The sequence below is a fragment of the Tachypleus tridentatus genome, chromosome 11, assembly GCF_004210375.1.
Source record: "Tachypleus tridentatus isolate NWPU-2018 chromosome 11, ASM421037v1, whole genome shotgun sequence".
NCBI lineage: Eukaryota > Metazoa > Arthropoda > Merostomata > Xiphosura > Limulidae > Tachypleus > Tachypleus tridentatus.
In genome coordinates this window covers 96,130,520-96,157,131 of record NC_134835.1, presented here as the reverse complement: position 1 = coordinate 96,157,131, position 26,612 = coordinate 96,130,520, and the positions used below count along the sequence as shown (strand labels likewise).

Genomic DNA, 26,612 nt, shown 5'->3' with positions numbered 1-26,612 from the left:
TGCAAAAGATTCTCAACCGTAAGAATCAATGATAACTACTGATATTTGACAAGAAACGTTTATAAGTTTCGAACATTACGAAACGTTTAACTTCAGTGAATTAACTTCGGACGTGAATATTTGTAAGAGGACATTCACCTTCGTATGCGAAAAGTCAGCTTGTTAACGTCGTGAAGTTAGCCATTAAGCGAAGTGTAACAATATAAACACAGAATTAATTCGTTCATTCGTTTAAAATAATCTTTATTATAAATTGTATTGTTCTTTATATATTTCTCTCAGTGACACAGTGGTATATCTGCGGACTTATACTACCAGAAACCGGGCAGACCACATTGTGCAGCTTTGTGTTTAATAACAAACAAATCTTTGTATATTAAAATATATTTGTGTTAAGGAAAAAAAACTGTGTTCTGCCCACCACGGGTATCGAAACCTATTTAGAAAATAGAAAGCAAGATGCTGGTACCACTTTTGAAACTTGATCTTAATCTCTTTAAAGCAACAATAAAAAAATAACTCATCCCACCAACATAATGTATATCTTGAAAACAATTTTTTCAGTTTTATTTTTCTCTCACCAGTCATAGCAAGCACAGTTTTCAACAGTCTTCATTCCAATCTACTTTGATATCATACGAAGTGGTCAACTGTCATTCAATTTCAAGAATATTACAATGTTTAATTTTAACATTTTATTGTTAAGAATACAACTTAAATGAGCAATGGAGATCCTGTTCAAGGAAAAGCTTTGCAAACTGATGAAACATTCAGGCATAGATAAAAGTGCATATATCCGGTAATTATTTTCCAAATCAACATATGAGGGTTTGTTTTTTAGTTAATGATATGTTAGAGTAAACTAAGAAGTTAAAAAGCTAACATTTTTCTTAGTTAATAGTCTCTTGCCTCCATCATAGTATAAATGGGACTCACAATGCTAGAAACTGGGTTTCAACACCCGTGGTGGTCTGAATACAGATAGTCCTTTGTGTAGCTTTGGGCTTAACTATAAATAAACAATTACAGAAAAACCTCCATACTCACGTTTTTACATAAGACAACTGTGTAATAACTGGCAAATTTCTTTAAATATAGTAAGAGTAAACAAAATGTTAGGATGAGGTAAGACCCTTGAAGAAAGGCTCTTATAGGACAACTACGAGATGGTTGAATTTTCAAATTATGCTTTTTCTTCAGTTTTTACTGAGATTTAAGCAATATTCCATATCCTGCACTGTTGATAGATGTGAAAAGGAAACTGCATTAATTCTATGCTTGTTAAGAAAAAATTAGAAAATTTAAAGAACGATAAGACTCGTGGGTCAGATAATATTCCTCAAGGGTTTTGAAGGAGGTTAAAGATTGAATATGTGAGCCATTTTTTTACTTCTTTTTGTAAGTCCTTGAATAGTGGGCAGGTAAAAGAAGATTAAAAATTAACTAATGTTACTCTTTTTTTCAAGGGATGTTATAAACATTGTCCTAGTAATTATATTCGCATTAGTTTTTCTTCAGTCGTGGGAAAAGTTTTGGAGATTCTGATAAAAGATGTTTTGCAAAGTTATTTAAAAAGCTCAGAATTTTATTAGATAGTCGACACAGTTTCACAAATGGAAAATTTTGCCTTACAAATTTTCAAACATTTTTCGGAAAGGTTACAGTTTATGCAAACGAGGATGAGGGTGTAGATTTGGTGTATCTAGATTTTCAAAAAACATATGACGAAGCACCACGTAACAGACTTGTAAAAACATTATCACGTAACAGACTTGTAAAAACATTATCTATATAGGTGTGTGGGATAAGTTAAAAAATTGGACTGAAGACTGGCTGGATGAAAGAAAGTAAAGGGTTGTTACAAATGGAGTTCAATCAAATTGTATTAATGTCTTAAATCCTAGGACTTTTGCTCTTTTTGATTTATACCAATGACAAAGATGAAGGAATAGTCAATAAATTATTTAAATTTGCAGACTACTATTAAGGTCTTGGGTGTTGCCAGCTAAGAAGAGAATGTTGCTGCTTTACAAAAAAAAAAATCATTTAGTGATTTGGGCAGGTTAATAGTAAATAGAGTTTAATTATAATAAGTGCAAGACAATGCATGCAGATTATCATCATTTCAATTATAATTTGTATTTCAAGTATAATTTGTATGAGAATAACCTTGAAGGTGTTAGGATTTAAGATTGTCTCTTCAGAAATACTGAATACAAGTCTAAAGAAGTTATAATTCTGTTGTATAGGTTAGGCCACATTTGGAATACTGCGTTCAGTCTTGGGCTTCTTACCTTAGAAAGGACATTTAATTGTGGGAGAGTGTTCAGAGGAGAGTTACTAGAATCGTGCCTGGGATGGAAAGATTGTTATACGAGAAGAGATTGAGATTTCTCAAATTGTTTTCTTTTGGAAAAGAAGACTTAGGAGGGTGGGGAAGAATCTTACAGAGGTGTTTAAAATTGTAATAGTATGAGTCACGTTTAACAGAGAGAACAGTAGAATTAGGAGACACAGATATAAAATTCGGCAGAGTAGAAGTAATCTTCACTTAAAACACTTATTTTTGTAATGTGGTAGTTGGTCTTGGGATTGACTGTTTGAAATTAAGCACAAAGCTACATGGTAGGATATTTGGGCTCTGCTTACTACGTGTATCAGAACCTAGTTTCTAGCAGTGAGTTCGCAGACATACCCCTGTGCCACTGTAGGCTGGCCTGTTGTATGGGTTGTCTTTGGATACTGTCAAAGTACTAAATGTAACTGAGTTGAAGAGAAAGCTTGATAAGTATATGAATGATAAAAGCTGCCTTTAAGATTTCTTTATATATTATTTTATATATTTATTTATAAATTGTTTTAATTTAGTTTAGAGATAAGGGCAGCTAACATGCACCAATAAGTATCATACTGTCGCAAAACATTATGTTAAGTGAGCATGCTACAACCTTCCACCAAAAGCTCAACACAGCTCCAAGCAAGCTAATTCCTTTTATGCATCCTAGCCCATCTTGATTTCAACATTGAGCAACACAAAAGGAAAAAAACATTAGAAGGGTGGGAAATGTAAGAGGAGGTTAGAATCAATCAAAAATGCATTTCAGTGTAGGAAAATGTTAACTTCTGATACAATATCATACCTCCTCTCACAGAATAGCTAAAATCCCACATTGACTTGGTGGAGGGACTAGTGTAACAGAACCTAGATAAACCCCCTTCAGAAAGTGCTGAAAGGAAGCCCATTGGATTTATGAATTAAAAAGTATGAGTCAGGTATATTCTTTGCTCATGAAAATAATGTGGAATCATATGAATTAAATGAAGAGACCAATGGTGTAGAGTGACTAGCACATGGCAGACTGTAAGGGAAGTTCAACTTCGACCGACAACAGCAGTATCTTGACAGGAATATCTAGCCCATGCTAGGAAGAAGGAACCAGCATATAGTGTTTCAACTCTAGTTTAGAACCATGTAGCATTGAGAATACATTGTCTACTCTGTGGTAAGCAGAGTATTCCTGGGCCAATCACATATGAGGACTTTTGTGGTTGGTCTAGCTCCAACAGAGAGAGCACCAGAACCCTCATAGTATCAATATCCAGGCAATAGTAGTAAGAGTAAGATTCATTTTGGCTGAAACTGTCCATTCCACAACCAGACAGCATCTGGATTAATACATCAGGTCTACAGGAGGAGGAGTGTCAAAACACCATCTACAGAAGTAAATGAAAAGAAGGAAAGTAGAAAAATAGCACTTTCTTATAGAAAAATCATGAAACTCAAGATGGTAATGGTAGGTAATGTATAGCAGGAAACAGCCAGAGATTGAGGATAATGTGAAATAAATGTAAAATTTTAAAGGTATATTTAAAGAAGGCCTGACTTAAATGTTTCAGGTAAGAAACTGCCTGGAATGATGTAATACAGTTTCTGAAAGTGACTAAATGTGCATCAGCATTCAATTAAAAAAGAACAGCTTAGTAGGTGAAATATTTTTGATGTATACTGTATAAAACGACAGAAATACAGAGATTGAATGTTATATTAAAATGGTTTTAAAACTTCACCACATCATTACAGTCCATGCTACTATATTAAGTCACATTCTATCTGACCAGAGTACATCATGACATCAGCATAGTTTCCATTACAAGAAGCTTTATCATAAGAATATTGTAGTCAAAGCAAACTTCTTTTCACCTAGTAGCTTTTTATTATATATCTAGTGTATGTGGGTAATGGTTCCAAGTGCAAATTTCAAATTCCAATTGCATGGAAATCCATAGGTGCTGCTCCTGGTTCTTAATTAGAATGTATTCATATAAGAGAGAATGAATACACATTTTACTCTCCAGCTACTTGGAGTATACAACAATTATCCTGGTACACCATGGAAACAACTTTTGTGAATTTCACAAAAATGTGATGTGAACAGCTTTTGGTATTTGTGTGTTCTTGCATATTACAAGACACCTAAATTTACTTTCAGTTGTGACTTATTGCAGGCCTCTTTCTGCAGGCATTCCTTTCCAATGCTATTAGGTGCAAGGGATATCCCTGCTTTGGAAATGCTAAACATTGAAATGAACAATATTTAAGATTTGAGTGTATGATCATGACATACTTTACTGTTTCTTATAAAGATTACGTGAAGCACACATTTAGAAGGTTTTTATTTCAACACTTCTGCACAGATTTACATATAAGACTATATACACAAAGTCATCATTAAATTTAAGCTGGAACTCTGCAGGGATAAGACAGTTAACAGCACCCACTGCAAACATTTATGCTACTCTTATTTGCCCAGAAGATACCAAAGAAGTTCTGGTAACGAAACATTGTGTTTGTGAATAGATAATTTTGTGTTCCAAATTACACTTGAAAACTTGTTTACCTCTACTCTCTGTGTTCATACTGTTGTTTTTTTTTTTCTTTCCCTTAACATCCCTGCACTTTGCATTAACTTTTGTTTTTTCTGCTGGATATGTATCTCTATGCTTGAATAATCACACCTTTGTATCCAAACCAACCAATTCAAGTGAGTGGCCAGAGAAATGCATAATGATGTGGCATTATTTGTAATTATATCAAATTGGTAGTTTGTATACAATTAGTCAGCCAGGTTATCGGTTCTACACATGTATCATAATATAAAAGACTGTTTAATGTAGGTAGTATTAACCTATTTATTTTCAAGTTAATATTTCGTGATTTTTGTGTGTGTTATGATAATAAGAGAATTAAAAGCAGATGATTATTGGAAGTTGAGTTTGTAATTCACTGATGTTGAGACTGTCAAATTACACATTCAATACACTGATGTTGATAATATAGAGATTTCTAGAAGCTGGGCAGATGATTAAGCAATAAACATGTAAATACTGTGCAACAAGCAGAAACAGTGGGTAGTTTAGTTTGATTTGAATTTTGCACAAAGCTACTAAAGGGCTATATGTGCTAGCTGTCCCTAATTTAGCAGTATAAGACTAGAGGGAAGGCAGCTAGTCATCACCACCCACCGCCAACTCTTTTACCAACAAATAGTGGGATTGACCATCACATTATAATGCTCCCATGGCTGAAAGGGCAAGCATGTTTGGTGTGACAGGGATTTGAGCCTGCGACCCTCAGATTACAAGTTGAGTGCCTTAACCACCTGGCCATCCCGGGCCTTAAAGTTATGAGTCAAACTTCATTCTATGATATATGCCATTAATGATTTTACCAATTACCATTTCATTCTGAAATATATTTCAAGAGAATGATTTTCAGTGTTCATTTTCTCATTTTCTTTAAATATTCTTTCACTACAACATCAAACATGAAAGAAACATTAGAAAGTAGTCATTACAGTGATCTAGTAGCTGCTTTCGTTTTCTTTGTTTACATTTTACAATTGTTATGAATTTTATATCTTTTGTTGTTGGTAAAGAGAAATGTGAAGTACTGGATTTAACATCATATTATAACAATAAAAACTGACTAAGATGATAAAATTCCACAATTAATGACCAGTGTAGTTCAAGCATAAAGTAATGGCAGCCAGAACATGACTAAGTATTTTAATATATGCACTACAAATACATACAAGTAATTCCCACAAATTAACAAACATAATGTTACATAAAAAGATAAAAATTATTCACTGTTATCAAGGACTACAAACTACCTCTGCTTCTATGTACCATGTGTTAAAACATTTGATTTTTATTCATACAAACATAGTGCACACATTCTGCAGTATGCTCTACAAAATTATCCAAAGTAACATTACTAGGTTTACTTTCCTAATCTACATAACATTTAATTTTCCTTTAATGTTAGCTCAATAATCCAATTAGGAATAAGAACATTATGAAAAAAAGTTTAAATCAATAACCTTGTAACTCTGTTAAAGATTTACCTATTTCAGCTTTAACTCATTTCAAAGCATACAATAATATATCACTTTCACATAGGATTTGTATTTGCTAATACTACAGTGTATATACTTAGATGGAAACTCCCAAGTCTGAAATATCAAAACAGAGACCATAAACAATACAGAAAAAAAATTCAGTGAATAATGAAATTGACTTGCTTCTATTTTACAAAATTAAAAAATGTTCAAGAAAATTTAATACATAAAAACAAAATATGCCATAAGTTAAATACAAATGCATCATTTTATGTCATGCAGTTCCAATACAAATGTTTAATTTAGCTGAAAACACATTCTCACACCTAACCAGGCTTATCCAATTAAATTACTTGTAGAGCACAGCATTAGTACAATATATCCCCAATTCATTGTTTAATATTTTTTTTTCTTCTTCACAATGCTTCATTTCTTAAATTGTAAATGCTCACTATAACTTTCTCTGTATTAAAGTTGATATACATATATATTTATTGGAAATCTATAGGTCCATAAAAAATATGATACATGTATGCTTATGTTTTCCATGCCAATTCTGCAGTAGTACAAATTAATTACTTAACACATATACACCCTTGCGTAAATTAATTGAAACAAATAGTCATTTCACAATATTTTCAGCATGGTGGCCGGTGTAGGCTCACTGGACCTGCTGATTTCCTTTAATAGTCATTTTATCACACAGACAGCATCATAAGCTGTGTTTTGCAGTATGGTTGACCTACTTTTGGAATATATGACAAAATTTTGAGGAATATTATGTCATTCGAAATTGCATTAGAAGGGCAAGAAGACCAGTCAAAAAACTTCTTACCAACTCAATGACAAAAAAAAGGGAATCAATGGGGTATGAAATACAAGAACTGGATGCAAGAACAATGGAGGAAGGTGTTATTCAGTGATGAGACCCATTTCTTCATACAGGGTCAAAGAAGTCTGCATGTTCGCAGATCTTCAGGTGAGAAACTTCGAGAATCTCACATCAATTAGTTTGTAAAACATCCCTTGAAGAAGATGTATTGGGGCTTCTTCAGCTACTGTGGCATCAGACGGTTACATATCATAGAAAGTATAATGCGAGGACCACAGTACATCAAAGTTTTGCAAAGAGTCATTCCAGAATTGAAAAAGATTTTCAGATGAATCTGACATTTTTCAGCAAGATCTGGCTCTGTGCCACACATCAAAACTTGTGAAGAATTTTATGGCTACAACGCGAATAAAGGTGCTGGACTGGCTTGAAAACTCTCCAGACTTAAATCTTATTGAAAATCTTTGGGCAATTTGTAAAGTAAGACTTTGGGGAAAAGACTTTACTATGAAAGATAAGCGAATTGAGGTCATAATTGAGGTGTGGTACCGCAATCCAAAAATTAGTAAAGATTGCAGTCAACTCGTGGACTCGATGCCAAAGTGGATTAATGATCTTCTGAAAACTAAAGGCGGTCATATCATGTATTAATTTGTGAGTAATATTTGGATTCTCAGAAATAAAACGCAAAAAATTGAAAAAAAATCGTAATTTTCCGTCTTGTTTCAATTAATTTGGACAAGGGTGTATAAGAACAACAAGATAATATATACAAACCAAACCTTAACTGAATGGTACATAATTTCAATTATAACATGTTATACACAGCTTAGAACACTCACACAGTCAAAGAGAAAACCTCACTAATCTTTTTCAGGTGAAAAAAAATAATATCCTATTAAAATTGTATTTTAAATATTGAAAAAATAGAAATACTGGAATATGTTTATATAACAGGTTCCAAGATCTGAATGTAAAGTTACATGAAAATAGTCTACTTTCTGTGAAGTAGATCACCTGTTAGGTTATAATATAGCTCTTAATAATACTGGAGTGTTTGTCAGAGGGGAAAAATCCAGTTTATAAAACCACTTATATTTATCAATAAGAATAAAATTAGTATACTATACACTATTCCATAATTGAAGGTGAATAAAAGAACTACCTCTCTTACCAAAACATGAGTTAAGAGACTTTAACCTACTCTCCAAAATAAATTTCCATCCAAGAAAACATCTTCTCCGACATTCTCTGAACCCTTTCGAATAATTCAACATCCTTTTTCTTAAGATAAAGGGTACAAAACTACACACAGTTTTCCAAATGAAGTCTAAATAATGATTTACATAAAAATAATGACCTCTTCTGGCTGTAATCAATAACTAATTACACATTCGAATTGTATTAGCTTCATTACTAGCAGTAGAGTACTGCTTCAGTAGCTTGAGAGACTTAGTTACCACACTGTCAACTTATAAAAGTTACAAAATTGACTTGTATTTGCATATTGTACTTGTTAAGCCTAGTTTATTCTCTGAAGTGGAGGGGAAAGATAAATTATTTTTTGTTAATTTTAAAGATATATTTCAGAAAACCAAATAATTATCAAATTACTATACTGGTACACAACATAATCATTTATCTGGAAATTTATGAGTTTTAAAAGATCTCATTTCTGTTCAGAGTAATAATTTAGTAAGCAGATTTGAACATTTGCAGTAAAGATCTGGCATTCTCTTTTAAGCTAATTTCAAACTACCACATTTAAGTAGTTTGGAATGTGTTTTTTCTATTAATTATAAACATGTACTTAAGAGAAGTGAGTAGATAAGAGGTTTCAAAAGATTGTAATAGTGGGAGGAGCTACTCTAGTAGATTTACTAAATATATTGACATCTCAACAAATGAACAAGATGGGAACTTCTCATTTTATATTCTAGATTTTCAACATCTGAAAGTTGAAATTCTAATTTGCTAACCATTAGAGATTTGTATGGTAGGCATAATACAAAATCAACTGATCAGCAAGACAAACGTGCATGTAATGTGACAAACAAAAAAGGATATTTAATCTTTTGTTTGTTATATTTTTTATTAAATTAAAAAATTGAAACATGATAGTACTAAAATTTGAACTACAAACTATGCTTTCATACCAATTTTACTGACACTTGATAACATTATTCACTTAAATTTTGAAAATATTTCTCTAAAATGTCATGATATGCTCCCTTTATCCTGTTTGCAAGCAAGAGGCTTAAAAAGCTCAGTATTTCAAATTTAAAAACAATTTCTTTATCAATATTCTCAAAGTTTCTCCAAGTGTTTCAATTATATCATAGTTTTCTATATCAGTTTGAGCTCTAACTGATTCATTACACTTGCACTTGAAATGACTTTATTCTAAAATGAGGCAAAAAGAAAGTACAGTGGAAAAGTGTGCATAGGTGGGTGAAGCATTGACCAAAGTTACAAGTGCTTAATTGATTGAAAAGTTGAATTTTACTGTGTCCATAAATACATAAAGGAAGGGCATACATAGTGGGAATTACATAACAGAAACTTAACAAAGAATGGTTAATGAAAGAGGGATAAAAAATATTAAATTCATAAGTTGAGTAAAATGTATTCCAAGCTGTAATATGAGAATTACAAACCAACAATTCTCTTATCAGCATTGAACATGTGCAATCATGGTTAAGTAACAAATTTTTACAATATCAAACACCAAACTAACTGAAGTAGTCTTAAGAAAACAAATTGCAGAACTTTGATTAGAAGCAACAAGTGGAAGAGTATATGTGAGTAGACTTACATTAAGCAGCTTATGATATCAACCAATTAACAAACAGCTATGATTTTTGTTTAGTAGGCCATGAATGTACACATTAAATGAAGAAATTACTTATAAAATAGCTATATAGTACTTGTTGAGAAAACAATGGAATTTCAATTGTACATTTAGCAAAATGAGTTTTTGAAAGATATTTTAGAAGTTTTAACCAAACTGGCAAAACATAACTATGTCTGAATGTATATTTCATGTTGACCTAAATGATAATTTGCTTGTTACAGTGTCTTTTTTGATTGGCATTGTAAAATATTTGATCAATGAACAGTTAAACATACTGTACTAAATATTTAACCATTCTGACATATAATTATTTCTTCCACAATTTTGGTACTAGCCATGCTGACAAAGTTTGAAATTTCAGTCACCACTCTGAGAGTTTGTTCTTAACACACATCTGCATAACCATAAATAAATAAATTTTAACTTGTTTGAAGTTGACCCAAACAACAACCATGTCTACCATATTGGTAGAGGGCCTATTGTTACATAATACTGTCCTCAAGCACTAGTGGATTTCACATTAAACCATGACTTAAGCCAAGTCAGTCAAAACTCACCGGAATTTCATTGAATTATGCCCAAATTGTGGGCAGACCAAGACAGATCCTTGTAATATGCTAGTGGAATCACTAAGTGACCTATGTAACAAAGTAATTCAACATACATGGGTAGATGAGAACTTCTCTGAAACTTTGTATCCAGGAAAAATCTTGGATATCACAGGCAATCAAGTCACCATCAGATATTTATTTCACAGCAAAGACACCTATGAGTTTGCACATGGTGAAATACTCACTGATATTCCACCTGGAGATTTAATCTTTGATTAATGGCATTGATCGTATCATAGACTTGCCTTGCAACATATTTGAATGAAAACTAGACTGGTTTCGTCAGATATTATGGAGGTGAATATTATTATGGCCATGTACATGTTTTGGTACTATTTGCAGGTTGCATATAAATTAAAATTGGTTGACAATAATTAGCAAGAGAATATAATTCAATTCTGACAACTTGCAATATTGCATAACCTATGTAATGTTTGTACAGAAGGTATTTTGGTGTATTCAATATTGTGTTGTTCAGACTATGAAGCAGCTGTTAACCTTTCTAGTAGCAAAAGCCTTTTCTATACTGACAGAAAAAAACTGGGTATGAAAGTATAGTGAATACAAACTATCTTGAAGGAAGGAGATACAGGCAAAAACTACTTTATTGACTGAGCAGCAGTTAAGAGCGTTATCGTAATTATATATTTTGTTTTCAGCCACCTTGTTTTTTTCAAAATGGCCAACAGCACTTATAGCATATTATTTACAAAATGGAAGGAAGCATTTTGCTGAAAATGTAATGCTTCATTCACAGTCAGTATGATTAAGGTTATTTTAATCACATAATTTTAGATTATGATAATTAATGCATTTTTAGTAAGCCATTTTGTTTGTCAAATGGGCCAACACTTTCTCTTACGTTGTAAACATTACGCTAAAAGAATTATGCTTCTTTTACTTATATGAAGAAAGTTATGCCTATTTATGTCTGTAAGAAGAATGTACTCTAAGGAACAGATTATAGTCAGGTGTTATCAATGGGGATTAGGGAAATAATCTATAATTTCAGACTGTGATATCTTGGCTTATACAATAGATACAAAACATATTTCATACTACCTTGAACTTTTTGTTAGAAAATTTGATAAGTTTGAAAATTTTGTGGTTGTACCTAATATAATTTATACTTACTATGAAAACAATTCCAAAGGTTCAACCATATCATTTACAGCTTTAATCATATCCATGATCATTTTAGAATACTCAGTTTCCATAAAGCTTACCTTGTCCCAATGTATTTGAAAGTATAGTTATCACATACATAATGGACAGTGGAGCATTTACATTTGTAACCAATGTTGTAAATATCCATCTATCTGCTCAGAGTTAAAGAATTCTGCACACTGATGAGTAATCTTTTTAAAATGGATATTTAAAAATTATGAGTCAAGCTTCACTCCATTCTGCATGTTCACCAGTGACTTGTATTAGCAGCATAACACTCTACTACAAGATTTGGATTGATGGTAAAAAACACACAATATTTTGTTGTTATTCAGTTGAAGTTTAATTTCACAGCCAGCCATTTAATCATCTTCATAAAAAATACTCAAGGAAATAAATTACCAAACCTACAAAAAAAATAAAATAAAATAATAAAAAAAACCAACAAATTCTTACCCAACAATAATAGTTACCTTCTCTCACCATTTTCTATTAATTTCAAAATTTGCTTTAGGAGCATTCTAGAATACAACTGACCACCAACAAAGTAGCTGTGAGTACTATCACCTTAAAAAATGAACAGAGAAACATAAACATGCAGTTGCAGCATGTTTTTATTTCAGCTATATCTGAACACATAGAAAATAAGAAAAAGAATAATTACTATCACAAACAGTATCTGCAAGCATCTGTTGTTTGAAAAGTTGTAAGCTAGCTAACATTGATAACTGGCTAATATGTGATTTATAAACTTCTACAGCTCTTCATATTTTCATTGGGTTGGATATTAATAAAAAGGCAAGAAATTATCAAAGATCAATTATGACCCTCTTTAAGCTTGTAAATAGCTATGTTATGAATATTTCTTAAATGAATCTGCATGCTTCCAAACTGTAAGAATCCTTTTCCACATTCTGTACATTTGAAAGGATATTCATGGGTGTGTTGGGCAATTTCATGGCCTTGAAGAGCAGTATTGCTCTTAAAACTTTTACTACAAAGAGTACATTTATATGGCCTCTCTCCTGTATGAGACCTTTGGTGACGAGTTAGGACATTATGATACGCAAATGTTTTTTCACAGTATGGGCAGCGGTATGGTTTCTCTTTGTTGTGGATTCTCATGTGGACTTGTAAATGTGCACGTTGTGTGAATTTTTTTCCACACACATCACAAGTATAAGGTTTTTCTCCCGTGTGAGTAAAAGTATGTTTACGTAGGCTGCTTTGTTCTGTGAAACCTTTTCCACAATAGTTGCATTGATGTGGTCGTTCATTTGTGTGAACTACAATGTGGTTTCGCAGATCTGTTGACTTGTTTGTAGAATATTTACAATGTGGGCATCTAAATCGACGATTTTCTGTTTCATTTCGATGTATTCTTTTATGTCCTTCTAACATTTTAACAGATGTAAACAGTCTTCCACACTTTTCACAAGAGTATGCATCTGTAGACAAAGTTTCTTCTTTTTCATCATCTTGTTTCTGTGTTTCAAATGATGTTGAGGCAATGTTTGGGTTGTTAGGATCATGTTTTGCTATGTAATGCTTCATAAGATTATTTGTACTAGTGAATCCTTTATCACACACAGAGCAGTGAAAACGTTTATCTCCTGCATTATTAATCTTTCTTACAATTATTTCCTGTCTGTTAAGTTTAACATTTTCACGTGACTGTGACTTAGGAATATTTCTTAGATGAACTCTCATGTGAGTAGCTAGACCAGAACCTTTTCTGAACATACTGCTACAAAGGCTGCATTTTACTGGTTGAAAATTGGTATGAGTTTTCTTATGTTGATGAAGACGGCTTTCCTTTTTGAATTTTTTTCCACATTCCAGGCATTTGAATGGTCTTTCATCTTCTTTGCAATCTTGGTGAGTGGCTGAGTGAGTTACAAACTCTGAAAAGATTTTGGTTGAAAAAGTACAATGGTTACAATAATGCTCATCAGAACTTGAAAAACTATGTTGTTGCTTATGGGTTAATAAGCAATCCTTTGAAATAAACAATTTTTCACAAGAATCACATTTATGCATTTCAGTTTCCGACACAGAATGTTCCTCTAAATCTCTTGTTCCTTTGCCTATTTCCTGACATTTATCTACTTCAGAAAGCATATCTCCACAAATGGTATTTTCATCACTGTCAATATTCTTATAGTTCTGGTTTTCTTCATGTTTTCCAAGTTTAACTTCATTTTTATTACTGCAATTACTACTACAAATCATAGACTCCTCCTCAGCTTCATTGACATTTTCTCTATTAAAGGAATATTCCTTAACAAGTCCATGGATGTCTTCTCCATTAACAGGAAGTTCTTCATTAAAAAAATCACCAATTTCTTTTTTATTCATTTCTTCCTTATCTATGTCAATTTGAAAAATAAAAACATATGTTAATATTCTACACCAGGAGAAATACTATACATGTACTACTAGAAATGGGCAATTAACTTGATTAATTGATATAATTGATCACTTTAACCATCAATCGCATTGATCAGCATCACATACAATAATCAACTTACTATTGCTATTTAATAAATTAATGTTTCCAGTGTTATGAAGTAACCAAAATGTGTTTGTTGTTAGTGATTTTAATTATAATTTTGCCACTACATTTTCTCATGATTATCTCTATTAATCCAAGTTTGTTCAGTCTTGGGTTGGCATGGGTCAGTGTTTAAAACAAAACCTCATAAACTGAAGGTCTCAACTTCAATTCTTGTTGCCATCAATTATACTATGGTTACATAAGGCATTGTATTAGGTTGTCCACATATAAATGTCTGAATTCTCTTGATAATATTTAGAAGCTGAATATTGAGTAACTTATCATTGGTTGGTTGGTTTAATCCAATATTTGTTACTTGCAAGTTGTCTTAATTGTTTGCTGTTTCAATTCTACTTAGAGTATGTTTTGCACCCTCCCCCCTCAAGGCTGCATGTGGACAAGAAGGACATTTGTCTGATTTTCCTCTACAACTTCAAACTTTGACGAAAAGCTACCAAAACTACACAAAACATCAACCAGGCATTTGGCCATGAATCTGTTACTGAACATATAGTTCAGTGTTGGTTCCAAAGGTTTCAACATGGAGATGAAGTCTCGAAGACCATGAATATCGTGGAAGGAAGCCATCCTTAGATGAAAACACATTAAGGTGAAGCAGTTGAGACAGACCCTTGCACAACAGCATGTGAGCTTGCAGAAAAGCTAGGCACAAGAAAATCAAGCATTGCCAATCACCTGAATGCAACTGGAAAGATGAAAAAGTTGGATAAGTGGTTTACGCAAGAGCTGACTGAAAATCAACAAAATTAGCATTATGAGAACTGTCATGGATGATGCTCCAAAAATTGAATGAATTGGGAATTGAGGATCTACCTCATCCACTTTATTCCCCATACCTTTTCCCCTACAAATTTTCATTTTTTGAGCAATAAATGCCTTCAAAACCAGGCAGCTACAGAAGAAGCTTTCAAGGAGTTCACTGGCCATAGAAACTGTGAATTCTACAGCAGGAGTATAAACACGTTGGCAAAAGAATGTTGAAGTAAATGGTGCTTACTTTGATTAAAGCATGTTTTACAACACTGGTTTATACTTTTCCAGACTTTGCAGTTCAAAAACAACATTTATTTCTGGACAAACTAATATTTGTTTCTTTACTTCTGAGTTATGATAAAGCTACTAAGGTTACTTGTAACTGTCCCTGATTTGGAATTGATCAGAAGGAAGGCATCATGTTGGCAGCACACACAGTGCTCATTCAATGTTAAATAAAATGCAAAAATTAATCTTTTTACATTATGTTACAGTACACTGTAATTTACAATTTTGATAACTTTTATTTAGTGCTAAATATATAAACTATTTTTTCTACAGTGTGTATATGTTATGGTTATTACAGACACTGGCATATCTCAAACCTGTAACTAAGGTTGCAAGTCAGTATTTCTTATTTACTTAGTCATGCACACCCATTAATAATAATAATAATGAAAACAAGAAAAATAATGTTGGAATAAATAGTGCAGTGCTTGATAACATTATAAAGCTGGCATTCCTCTTCCCTTTTTTTTTATTCTATGGGAATAAATAGGGCACATACTAACTCAATAAGTTAGTGTAATCTATTAACCCTTTCATTGTGGGTTCAGTATAATATACACGAATTTGTCTACACATTTGCACACATTAAGTATTTGCACTATAACTCTTGATACAGCATGTGTACCTTTACTAAAATCTAGATTTTAGTAAAGATTACAAGTACTTTATACACATAAAATGAGATATTTTAATAAATATTTTTACAAAAAAATTGTTTGTGAAAATAGTCTTTTTTGTTACAAGTCTGAGGGCAAAATGATTTCTTGTTATAATTTAAAAAAAACTATTTTGTCACAAAAAACTCAAATACTATTTCCATAATCTCTAGAACCTCCTAAATACATTACAAATGTTTGTTTTCACTAAAACTATAGTTTAGTTTATTTTCTATACTCTAACTATGTGGGATCTGTCACTTAAATAACTTTGCAACCATCCTATCAAAATTAAGAATTATGCTTTATTTGTGCTAGAATAATTGCATATTATAATACCAAAATACAAATGTTTAATCTAAATAGCTTAACTCTCATAATGCTATATATGAACATATACATTTATTTATTTTTTTATTATATTGATCCTCCAGTCATACATAGCTAACATACATAATTTGCAATGATGTGATGAAAGGGTATGCATTATGTATATAGTAATATAAAATAGATCTTTAGTCTCCCCTGTCTTGGCTGTGTTTTAACACACTAGTATTTTGTAGTATACAATCACATTTCAATTATTATACATTATATATATGTATATAGATTATTACTATTTAGAAAAAAATTATTAAACTTATCTTAAAATGTAGAACAATAAATCAAGAAGTAAAACAAACAATTATCTCTTCTTATTATGACCTCTGAACTCAGTTGATGCTACATATAGGTTGCTAAGCCTTTTAAAATGTTGGACATGGAGGATGTAAAACAAAATTTTTGTTAGGTTTTATATATATACAGTTGAATAACCAAAAAATCATAAATAACTGTACTGATACCATAAAATTTCATTGTAATTTATTAAGCTTATTAATTAAGATGTATTTAGATTTTTAAAAATATGAAACTTCAAGCTGACTAAAGACACACCCTACCTCACTGAAATCTTGGATCAAAAATATGTGGCAGTCTTTTCAAAGATTAAAATGGCTGAGAAAAACCACTCTGGGGACATTGTAAGCTGTTGATTGGTTATTCAAGTAAGAATATAAGAGGAACTGTTTCAAAAAATGGAAAGAGTTGAATGGGGCCACTGTGTTTGATTCAGTATACAAGCCATATCTCAATAAAATAAAAAGATGAGGTTCTTATTTTATATCCTAGCTTGTCAGTATTAGTAAACCGAGTTCCTGATTTGTACGTAATTAAGGACTTAATATTTTGACATCACAAATATCTAATTTTAAACAGTACTGCATTTAACATACCACATGACTCACTAAAATTATATTCATGTGCATTCTTTAAATATTTACTTTTAGATTAAGAAATTAACTTGTATATAATACTAAAGTTTTAATTTTTATCTACAATTTGATTCCAACCATATTGACATAAATTCATAAAATAGTAGTTCAATAAGATTTTGAATGCAAGTCAATAAATGCCATGACATGACTTCTGACCCATGAGCCACAGCAAAAAGGTTAATGAGGTTATTACTGTTATTACCGATTGTCAAGAGCTAGAAAGTATTAACATTTGTAGCCTTTTGAAAGATTATTTGTAAACTAGGATTTATTTTATCTTAGAAATAATATTTACATATTAAAAGTATTTATTTTCAATTTATTTATAATAAATAGTAAAAATATGGAAATACCAAAAAATATCTTTAATACATGGAATCTCCTTAAATTCCATCATCAGAGTTAATATCTCAAGAAAATAATGGTTCATAATATTTGAACTATGAAAAGCAACATTAGCATAGAAAAAGTTGTCTTTTTCATCTGGAATTTCATAAAGACAGACTTAAATGGTAAAAATATAACAGAATGTAAGACAAAATGTGTAGGATACATATTTAATAAATAACATTAAGAAAAACCATTATATAGAAAGCCTTAAATGTACACATAAACTCCATCTTTAAAATAATAATAAATACCTAACAAAACACTGATAATCCAGAACTGATTACGTTAATGACAACAGTGATGAGTTGATGTTATTATACAGTGTTGGGTAATCATTAAAAATGGTGGCTCTAAAGCTAACTATATTGGTAAAACTACAAGTCACAGATATGTGAATATGAGAACATGGAAATGTCACTAAGAAGCAGATGTAAGCTAATTTACCCAAATGCACCATGAAAATAAAAACCATCCCTTACTTCTAAAAAACTTTAAAATTCTTGATTCCAGAACCATATATTACAAACACTCTTATTAACAAAGGCCTCTTCATTTTCAATGATCACCCAACATAAAATAATAATAATATCAACTCCTTGCTGTTGTCATTGATGTAATCAATTCTGGATTTTCAGTAATTTTTTTCTAATACCTATTATTATTTTAAAGAAATAGTGTTTACACCTATATTTAAGTCTCTCTCTATAATAGTCTCTTAACATTATTTATAAAACATGTATGCTTCATGTTTAATCATACTTTCCATTATACCATTACTGTTTAAATCTGTTCTTTCCAATCTTCTGATTGGATACAGAAACTCTCTCAATGCTAATGTTATTTTTTGTAGTTCAAATATTATGAACTAACATTTTTGAGATATTAACATTGATGATGGAACTTAAGGAAATTCTGAAATATCCATATTAAAGATGTTTTTATTACTACTTGTTTCCAATGTGTGTTATGTAATTGTATGTGTAATTTCATGATTATTAAAAGTTTTATTTCACTACAACTTAGTTTACAAGTTCAACAAACCAATATACTACTGCAAAATAAAAAAAATACAATCTACTATTAATTTAGTTTATTTGAAATTATTATTTTATTCATTTGAATTTAGAAGCTTGTATTAAAATGTGTAACTGACATGCATAATGTATAGTGCATGCTAACAAATGAAGGAACTACTGAATGCTACAAAGAAATATATTTTTCATCATATGTATAAATTAATACAAGTAGTAAGTTGGTAGTGTATTTTAATTAAGTCGATTTAGCCAACTGTGTATTAGGAAAACAGAGATGCAAACTATTTCAAATGACTGAGCGTAATGATTGTAGACAGAGCCCTTTATCATTTGCGACTACTAGTCCTGACCAATGTCTCTAAGCTGTTTATTATTATATTATTATTATAACTATTATTATTTATCACTGCTATAGATTGCTCATTTATGACTGTGTTTTGTGTATTTAATAAATAAATTTAAAAAATTCTTTTGAAATTCTTTTTCATATTCTGAATTCTTACTCATAAATGTTGTTATCTGCATCGTTTTTGTCTTCACCTCAGCCTTTTGTTGGTGAGATGCCAATTTTGTATGTCTAGAACAATCGTTTATCCTGCCATGCGCCACAGAAAAATTGATGTGACAAACTGTACAAAACGCATGACTATCACTGACTTTTGATGCAATGACCAGATATTCTGCACTATAATTTTTCCTAAATTTTTTATTCAGTTTTAATCCTTTTAGATTTGCCAGAAACAAGACCTCTTTTTTTTCCATCTTGTGAATGATCGCATTGGTGTTTCTATGCCGCTTAGAGAATGAGAAATACCCACCTACGCAAGCGCTGATTGGCTGACAAGCACTGATGACGTAACTATGGATTTCCCCACATACCCAGTATGGAGAACCACCTCACTCAAACTATTGGTAGACGTCGGAGATACAAATATTTTTTATTATTTCAAGCAGAAACATGATTATGGCAAGTAGCCATTTGGACTATGTCTTTTATTTATTATCAAAATTTATTTGAATCTCACTAGAAATTTTCTTTTCACCCCTTTCAAGCCCTGGGGGAACAATTTATCACTTTATTGTATAGGCCTATATAATATATAATAATTTGGGACTTGCAACAAGTCGTAATATTTGTCTGTATGAGCGTATAGTCATAATGCATACACCAAAATCGTAATGATTACGCTCAAATGGTAATGGTTGGCATCTCTGGGAAAAGGTGCTTCAGCTGTATAACAAAATTAAAAACAATTTTCTTAAAGAACAGCTAAAAAAGTAAAAAAAAAAGAAATTGACAGTAATTTTGTGTTTTATTTGACAGAATGGATGAAAAACATTATCTAATTTGATAATGGTATGCTACAGTACAATGTAATAATGTTTAATGATAATAAAACATGGGAATAAGTCCTACTTACCAACCCTAATTTTTTCTGTCATTGTCACTAACACAATTTCTTTGTGTCTAATGTGTAATGTAAAGCACAAAATGATAAAGATCTGTAAAATGGACATTTTGCTGACTCAAAATAATAAATTGTTGGCTCATTTCACACAAGAATATTGTTGTGTACAAAATAATGGCTAATGTTATACCCATGATAATCTTATTATCCTTTATCTCTAACAAATGAAGTGGCACATGCTTTAAGTTCATCACTTTCTTCAGTGAAGATGCACCTAAAGTATCCATGTACTTTACTGCCTAAATGTAGTTGTGTACTTTCTGTTCATTGCCACTTGACTGAATGTCTCATTATAACTGTTTAAGTAGAAATGCAATCTTAATCCTAAAAACTAAGTGCATGTAATTTATTTCAATCTGTACCTACAAGTAATCTTACTTAGTCACTAAGTGAATGTAACGTGTATCAATCTATATATACTATTAATCTTATTTAGTCACTGTTTATCTCTATTATTTTGATTTACAATCAATATCAGCTTATTTTCATCAACAAAAATTAAGTAGTTTTGGTAGTATTGTGGAAATTTAAAAGAAAATACCTAAGGAATGTTATTAATCATATTTCACTTTCCACAGGCTTTGTATTATTTGTATTACAAGTTTAATGTATGACAGTTTAGGATTAAGAAAGAAACTTAGATAAGTAATTCTACTTCAAGGCATTGTTACCTCTGGATTATTTTTTCCCATCACTCTACAGTTTATAGAGCTATACATTTTAATATTAGTTTTATAAGTTATTTCTCACTCTTCCAACAAATTTAAGTGTAAAACATTTTAGAATTAATATTTTGTTATTTATTTAGTATAATTCATGAAGAAAAATGAAAACAAATTTCAAATTTATGTTTCTACACAACCACGAGGAGTTGTCTTTAAAAAATGCACTTGATGTTTTTAGTTTTTCCTTCCTTTGCTAAAGAACAGTCTTATTTCTGATAAGAAACTAACACCCCTTAAGAATATATTATCAGTTTCCTGATTTTCAAACACTTCTGTATTTTTATGCTTAACTTTTGTACAGGCCTTAATTGTCTCTATTTTTATTATTATTATTTATTGATGAAAAACAGTATTACTTTACATATCACTGTAAACAAAATGATTTGAGTTGTGGTATATGGTTTTGTGGGACGTTTACAGTCTGATTTCCTGTAGCATAAGTTAAATTTTGAAACCTTAGAACCAAACACCAGATTTGAATTATTTTTTTTTAATGGCTAGTTTAAATGTTCTTATCATTTGTGAATATGTTTATGTTACATTATATCTGTTTAAGGTTACATAAAATTCCTATGATAAGACAATGGAGAAGCTTAATTTTATCAAGATAAGTAACAGCAAAAATATTCTGATGACTGAAATCCTTATTTATTTAAAGTTTTATATTTATTCTATTCAAACAAGGTATCTTGAACATATTGACTAGCTGATTGCTTGATTATTTCTAATTGCAATCATGATATGTCTTAAAAGTATTACTAATGATAGTAAAACATGTTTTCATTATCAATCTATTTGATTTACACAAGAACACTGGATGAAACAATGTATTTTAAAAAACAAATGCCAACTGCACAGACTTCTCAACATTATGGATTCACCAAGTAGTAAGTATTCAGATTATCTTTACAAAACACATGTGCCAAATGTTTCTTACAAAAATGTTTTTGCAAAGTGTACAAGTGGCAATCACCAGTAGATGTCTAGCATTAAATGACGACCAATTCTAAAATCACTTTAAAAAAATATCAAAACTAGCTGAACATACTGAGAGTAATTTTACGTGAGAATAATCAATTAATATACCTAATAGTTAACTGATAAGAAAATTCCGCTACTTGCCCAGCTCTATGTTCTATCACTAAGTATTTTATACAATAGAAAATATAGTAAAAAAACAGCTGTATGTAGTATTACTGATATGTTTTAACCTACAGTAAGTTAATTTTATTTTAAGAATACATGTAAATTGATTTAGAGTTGACAAAATATAATCACTTTATATGAAGCTAAATAAATGCTCACACTATTTATTTTATATTCAGATGCAACTGAAACCTGGCTTAACATGGCAGTCACAAGCTTAACTAGTATAATTATTAGGGATACATTGAAATTTACAGTGTAAATTAAAATAGGTATGTAAGCTAGTATAAAAACCTAAGTTACCTTTATGGTAGATTTCCATGTGGCACACAAGAAAACTTGAAGAGATAAACAATTTGTTACAGATTTCACACTTGAAAGGCTCCAATGGAATCCCACACAAATCTCCAGTCCTATCCTTGTCATCAGAAGTTAGCTCATTGGTAGATGATGTTTGTTTTTCACTTGATGAAATGTCTTCTAGTAAACTTGCCATTTTCAGATTTCTTAACTGTTTATACATACCAGAGTTCACAATTTTGGCAAGACAAAGTAAAATGCAACCATCCTACAGCAGTCCTAAAAACATTATAACATGTATAATGGCATTATACTTCATCTTGATAGAATTACTGTTTTACTTTGTTTTCTCAGAGATGTTTTTTCATTTGATAACAGCTTAAATGTATTAAATGTTAACAAAAAACATAATAAACACAGAAATAGTAGTAAACATGACAAAGACTTATGGCCTGTTGAACTTGTACATGAAATTACTATGAAAGTGGTCATTTCCATCATTTATATTGTTGAATATTTTCAAACTTAATTATATTAAGTTAAACTAATCAACATTTATCATTAATAAAAACAAGTACCTTCATCTACTCACTATTTTAACATCAAAAGTGTATATATATCACTACCAGTGACAGTCATTACTTTGATACCCAGGAGATTGTTGTGAACATGCAACTAATGCGAGATGACTGAATAAAAGTCTTAAACAGTATTACATTTTTACTCACAAATTTGATGTATATATATATGTTTTTGATACACAGTGATCACAAGAAACCACTTTTCAATAGCATATTTGTTTGGGGAAAAAACAGGTTTAAAGCTGTTATTAATGATGTCCAGTGAAACAGAGCTGAACAATTAATGGTATTTTGCTTATTACATAACTGATGGTCCAAATTCAGTCAATTAATCAACTAGCACAGTGTTCCTCAAACCAAGCTTCCTGTGAGTAAACAAAAAGTTGGCACAAAGTACTGTCAGATGTTACCTTCCTTATAACAAACGGTTAAAACACCAGCAACAAAAGATATATTCTGTTGTTCTCTCTAGTCAGGCCAACAACAATAAAATAGAAGTAGTAACAGTTGTCTTCTCTCCAGTCAACAATTCAACAGCAAACAAATAATGAAAAAAAAAAAAAAGTTGGTGACAAGATCTAGCAGCTAACCATCTAGTTAGCAATACAAATTTAATGACAGTGGACACTCTCATAACTTTCCCATAATAAAGAAAGGGGAAACAAGTTTGGTTGCCATAATTCTATTACTTGGATAATTGGAATAACTGAACATAGAAATAATCAGATTCTAATTTTCATTAGTTGATTACATTTTTACCAGTAACTACAATAATTATTTCAATTAAATGATTGTTAGAATAATAAACAGTAATATCTGGAAATTTTACTTTTGATAAATCAACTTCATCATAATTTAGATTAATTGATTAGTTTCTGTAATACTAATTCCCATAATTTCTGCTCTTAGGTAATCATAGGCCTGTCTTACAAGTCAGTGCTCGAGAATTTGCTCTTTCTTATTTAATGATACTGCTTAAGTTATAACTAGTTTGTTATTTCCAATTATATTGGAGACAATGATGAATTACACATTGACTCGGTGTTTAGATAGTAAGGTGAACAGACATTTTGCAAACATCCCTTAATTATACTAAGTGCATAGTACTAAATTTAGATTATCATAACTTGCTACACACATTTAATACAGATTCAAACCTACTCAACAGTATGAATATAAAGACGATCTTGACATTGTGATGGAAAAGTCTCTTGAAGTAAAAAAAAAAAGAGTAATTATGTACCCAATCTAAGTTTCTTTTGCTCTCCATATCTCAAAAAATTTTGGGGTTACAGGAGGACAACAAGGATGGAAAAGTAATCTAAGAAAGAAGAGTTATGATCTCTTAAATTACATTTGTTTGAAACTGTAAGGACAAGAGGTGATCTTATTAAGCTTTAGATCATCAGGGGTATAAATAAAAAAAGGGTTTCATATTCCTTTGTGAGGTACAGTAAGAATAATTTAATAGGAGGACTCAAATTAAAGACTGAAGAAAGACAGGCTACACTACACTTGAGATGGTTTTAATTTTATTACAGGGTGATTTACTTATACCATAGTGGATTAAGCTACCATCAGCAGTAGTAGAGACTAACAATTATCAAGAATTTAAGAGAAGAATCAATTATTTCCTGAAACATAATAAGTGGTTGGTTTAAATATTTACTTTTCTCAGAAATGGGTATGCAAGAATGGCCTTGAATGACCAAATACTCCCATATTGTGTATATACCAAAAGAATTAATAGGTGAGTTACATGCATTGCAACATAACTTTTGTTGCAGTTATTTTACTTATGTACTCACAAACACCAATTTGTATAAAACATTGTTTTACTGCATCTGGTCAACCACAGTATATTAGTATTAACATGCAACTATACATATACACACCTGACATAAAATTATGGTAATATTATTTAGAGTTTATATCAATGGGTGTTGGCAGTTAGGGTGTTCAATGCTCAATCTGAGGGTCACAGGTTGAAATTCCCATTCACGAACATGATCACCCTTTATTATTGTTAATTGGACCAACAAACCATGTACAAAAATTATTGACTTGTACAAAATAGCCTCACAACTGATCCCATACTTGCAAGATAAGGGTAAAAGAAAAAAATATAATAATCAAAGATTGTATCAACATATTAAAACACTGCTTTTCTATTTTATCATTTTCCTCAAAAATGGAATGCACAGTGAAAATATGGAGGAAAACTGACCATACAAGTAACTAAATTCTGTTGGATGCGACAGCCTTGCATATCCCTTGTTTATAGTTAAGCACAAAGCTACACAATGGATATCTATGTTGTAGTTTGGTTCGTTTTGAATGCTGTGCTCACCATGTATAATTAAACCTAGTTTATAGCAAGAAAGTCCAGAGGCTTACCACTGAGTCACTAGAGGCACCTTATGGGTTAATCTGTAAAGCGATAAAAGAACTCAATGAATCAAACCTTTATATTTAACTCGACATATTTTTCCATGCTAATACTTGGCATATTAACGTCTCGAGGATATAAATATTCTGTGGAAAAATTTCTTTAACCTAATTCTGCCCTAATCCTAGTAAGTGTAATATTACTAACATAATTATTATGATGATATTCTGTTAGTTTTTAAGTTAAAAACACGAAAGGCGTTCACAAAACAACTCTGATAAAAGAAGTGTCAACTGTTGTTTCCTAGTTTACCCATTTGTTCCGTTTCTATTCACTACTTACAAATACAATTAGATTTCCCATAAAAACACATAATTAAGAAATAAAATACGTTCGCCTGAATTATTACGTTGTATCTTTAAGAGTAAAATCCATATAAAAAGAAATAAAATTAATATTATATCTAAACATCTAAAAGTTAAACATAAAAATAAAAGTATAATTAAACCAACATACAACTTTCTAGTTTACACCTACAATGCCGTGCCACCTAGAGCTAAGTAATATTTCGAAATATAATAATATATATCTTTTGCTTGCCATGATCACTATGCATCTTATAATAAACAGATTAATGAATAATGGAGTGCCTTCAAACTGTAATAAAAATTTATTATTTTGAAATGTACTGCAAATAATTTAGTACATTTAATTAATGTAAATTAATTTAATAATTAAATAATAATTCTACGTATTTTCTAGTGTTTAGTTTAATTAGTTCAAAATTTTCGCACAAATCTACACAAAGACCACTCTAAGTTTTGAAACCATAAATCAAAAAGTAAGGAAAAAGTGGATGGCCAAGAGTTTCCACTGCGATCACTATAGTCTGACTGAATAATATATAGCATTCATGCAACACATAGCGCAGTAGTGGCCTAAAGTAAGTACAGAACGCAATTTTCGACAAACGGACAAAATGATCAGCTCTCATATCCGAAAACATTAACTTCTAGGAATCTAGGCTATCTACAACATTCAGTGTTCATGCAGGAAATATTTAAAATAATGAAATATATTTTATACCCCATTGCTCATTTTAAAAAATATATATTAAAACGT

At 30.9% G+C, this 26,612-nt stretch overlaps 1 protein-coding gene and 1 long non-coding RNA gene across 7 annotated transcripts; one reads left to right on the top strand and one right to left on the bottom strand.

The window, feature by feature from the left end:
* The first annotated feature begins 579 nt into the window (after nt 1-579).
* LOC143232842 (uncharacterized) lies at nt 580-19,551 on the top strand. Its single transcript, XR_013017811.1, has 2 exons — nt 580-799; nt 14,781-19,551. It is a non-coding gene; the product is annotated as an uncharacterized LOC143232842 (long non-coding RNA).
* Nucleotides 6,055-26,401, bottom strand: LOC143232840 (uncharacterized). 6 transcript variants are annotated; one of them, XM_076468779.1, is made up of 3 exons: nt 26,007-26,401; nt 22,524-22,731; nt 6,055-14,234 (listed from the first exon to the last, which is right to left on the bottom strand). In XM_076468779.1, exons 2-3 carry the CDS (start codon nt 22,714-22,716, stop codon nt 12,682-12,684), a joined length of 1,746 nt encoding a protein of 581 aa, XP_076324894.1. In that variant the 5' UTR covers nt 22,717-22,731; nt 26,007-26,401; the 3' UTR covers nt 6,055-12,681. The 6 variants fall into 6 exon arrangements, with proteins under 6 accessions (XP_076324894.1, XP_076324890.1, XP_076324893.1 ...); XM_076468775.1 differs by having other exon boundaries at nt 22,524-22,799; nt 26,007-26,399; XM_076468778.1 differs by lacking the exon at nt 26,007-26,401 and adding an exon at nt 25,499-26,000.
* Nucleotides 26,402-26,612: the final 211 nt, after the last annotated feature.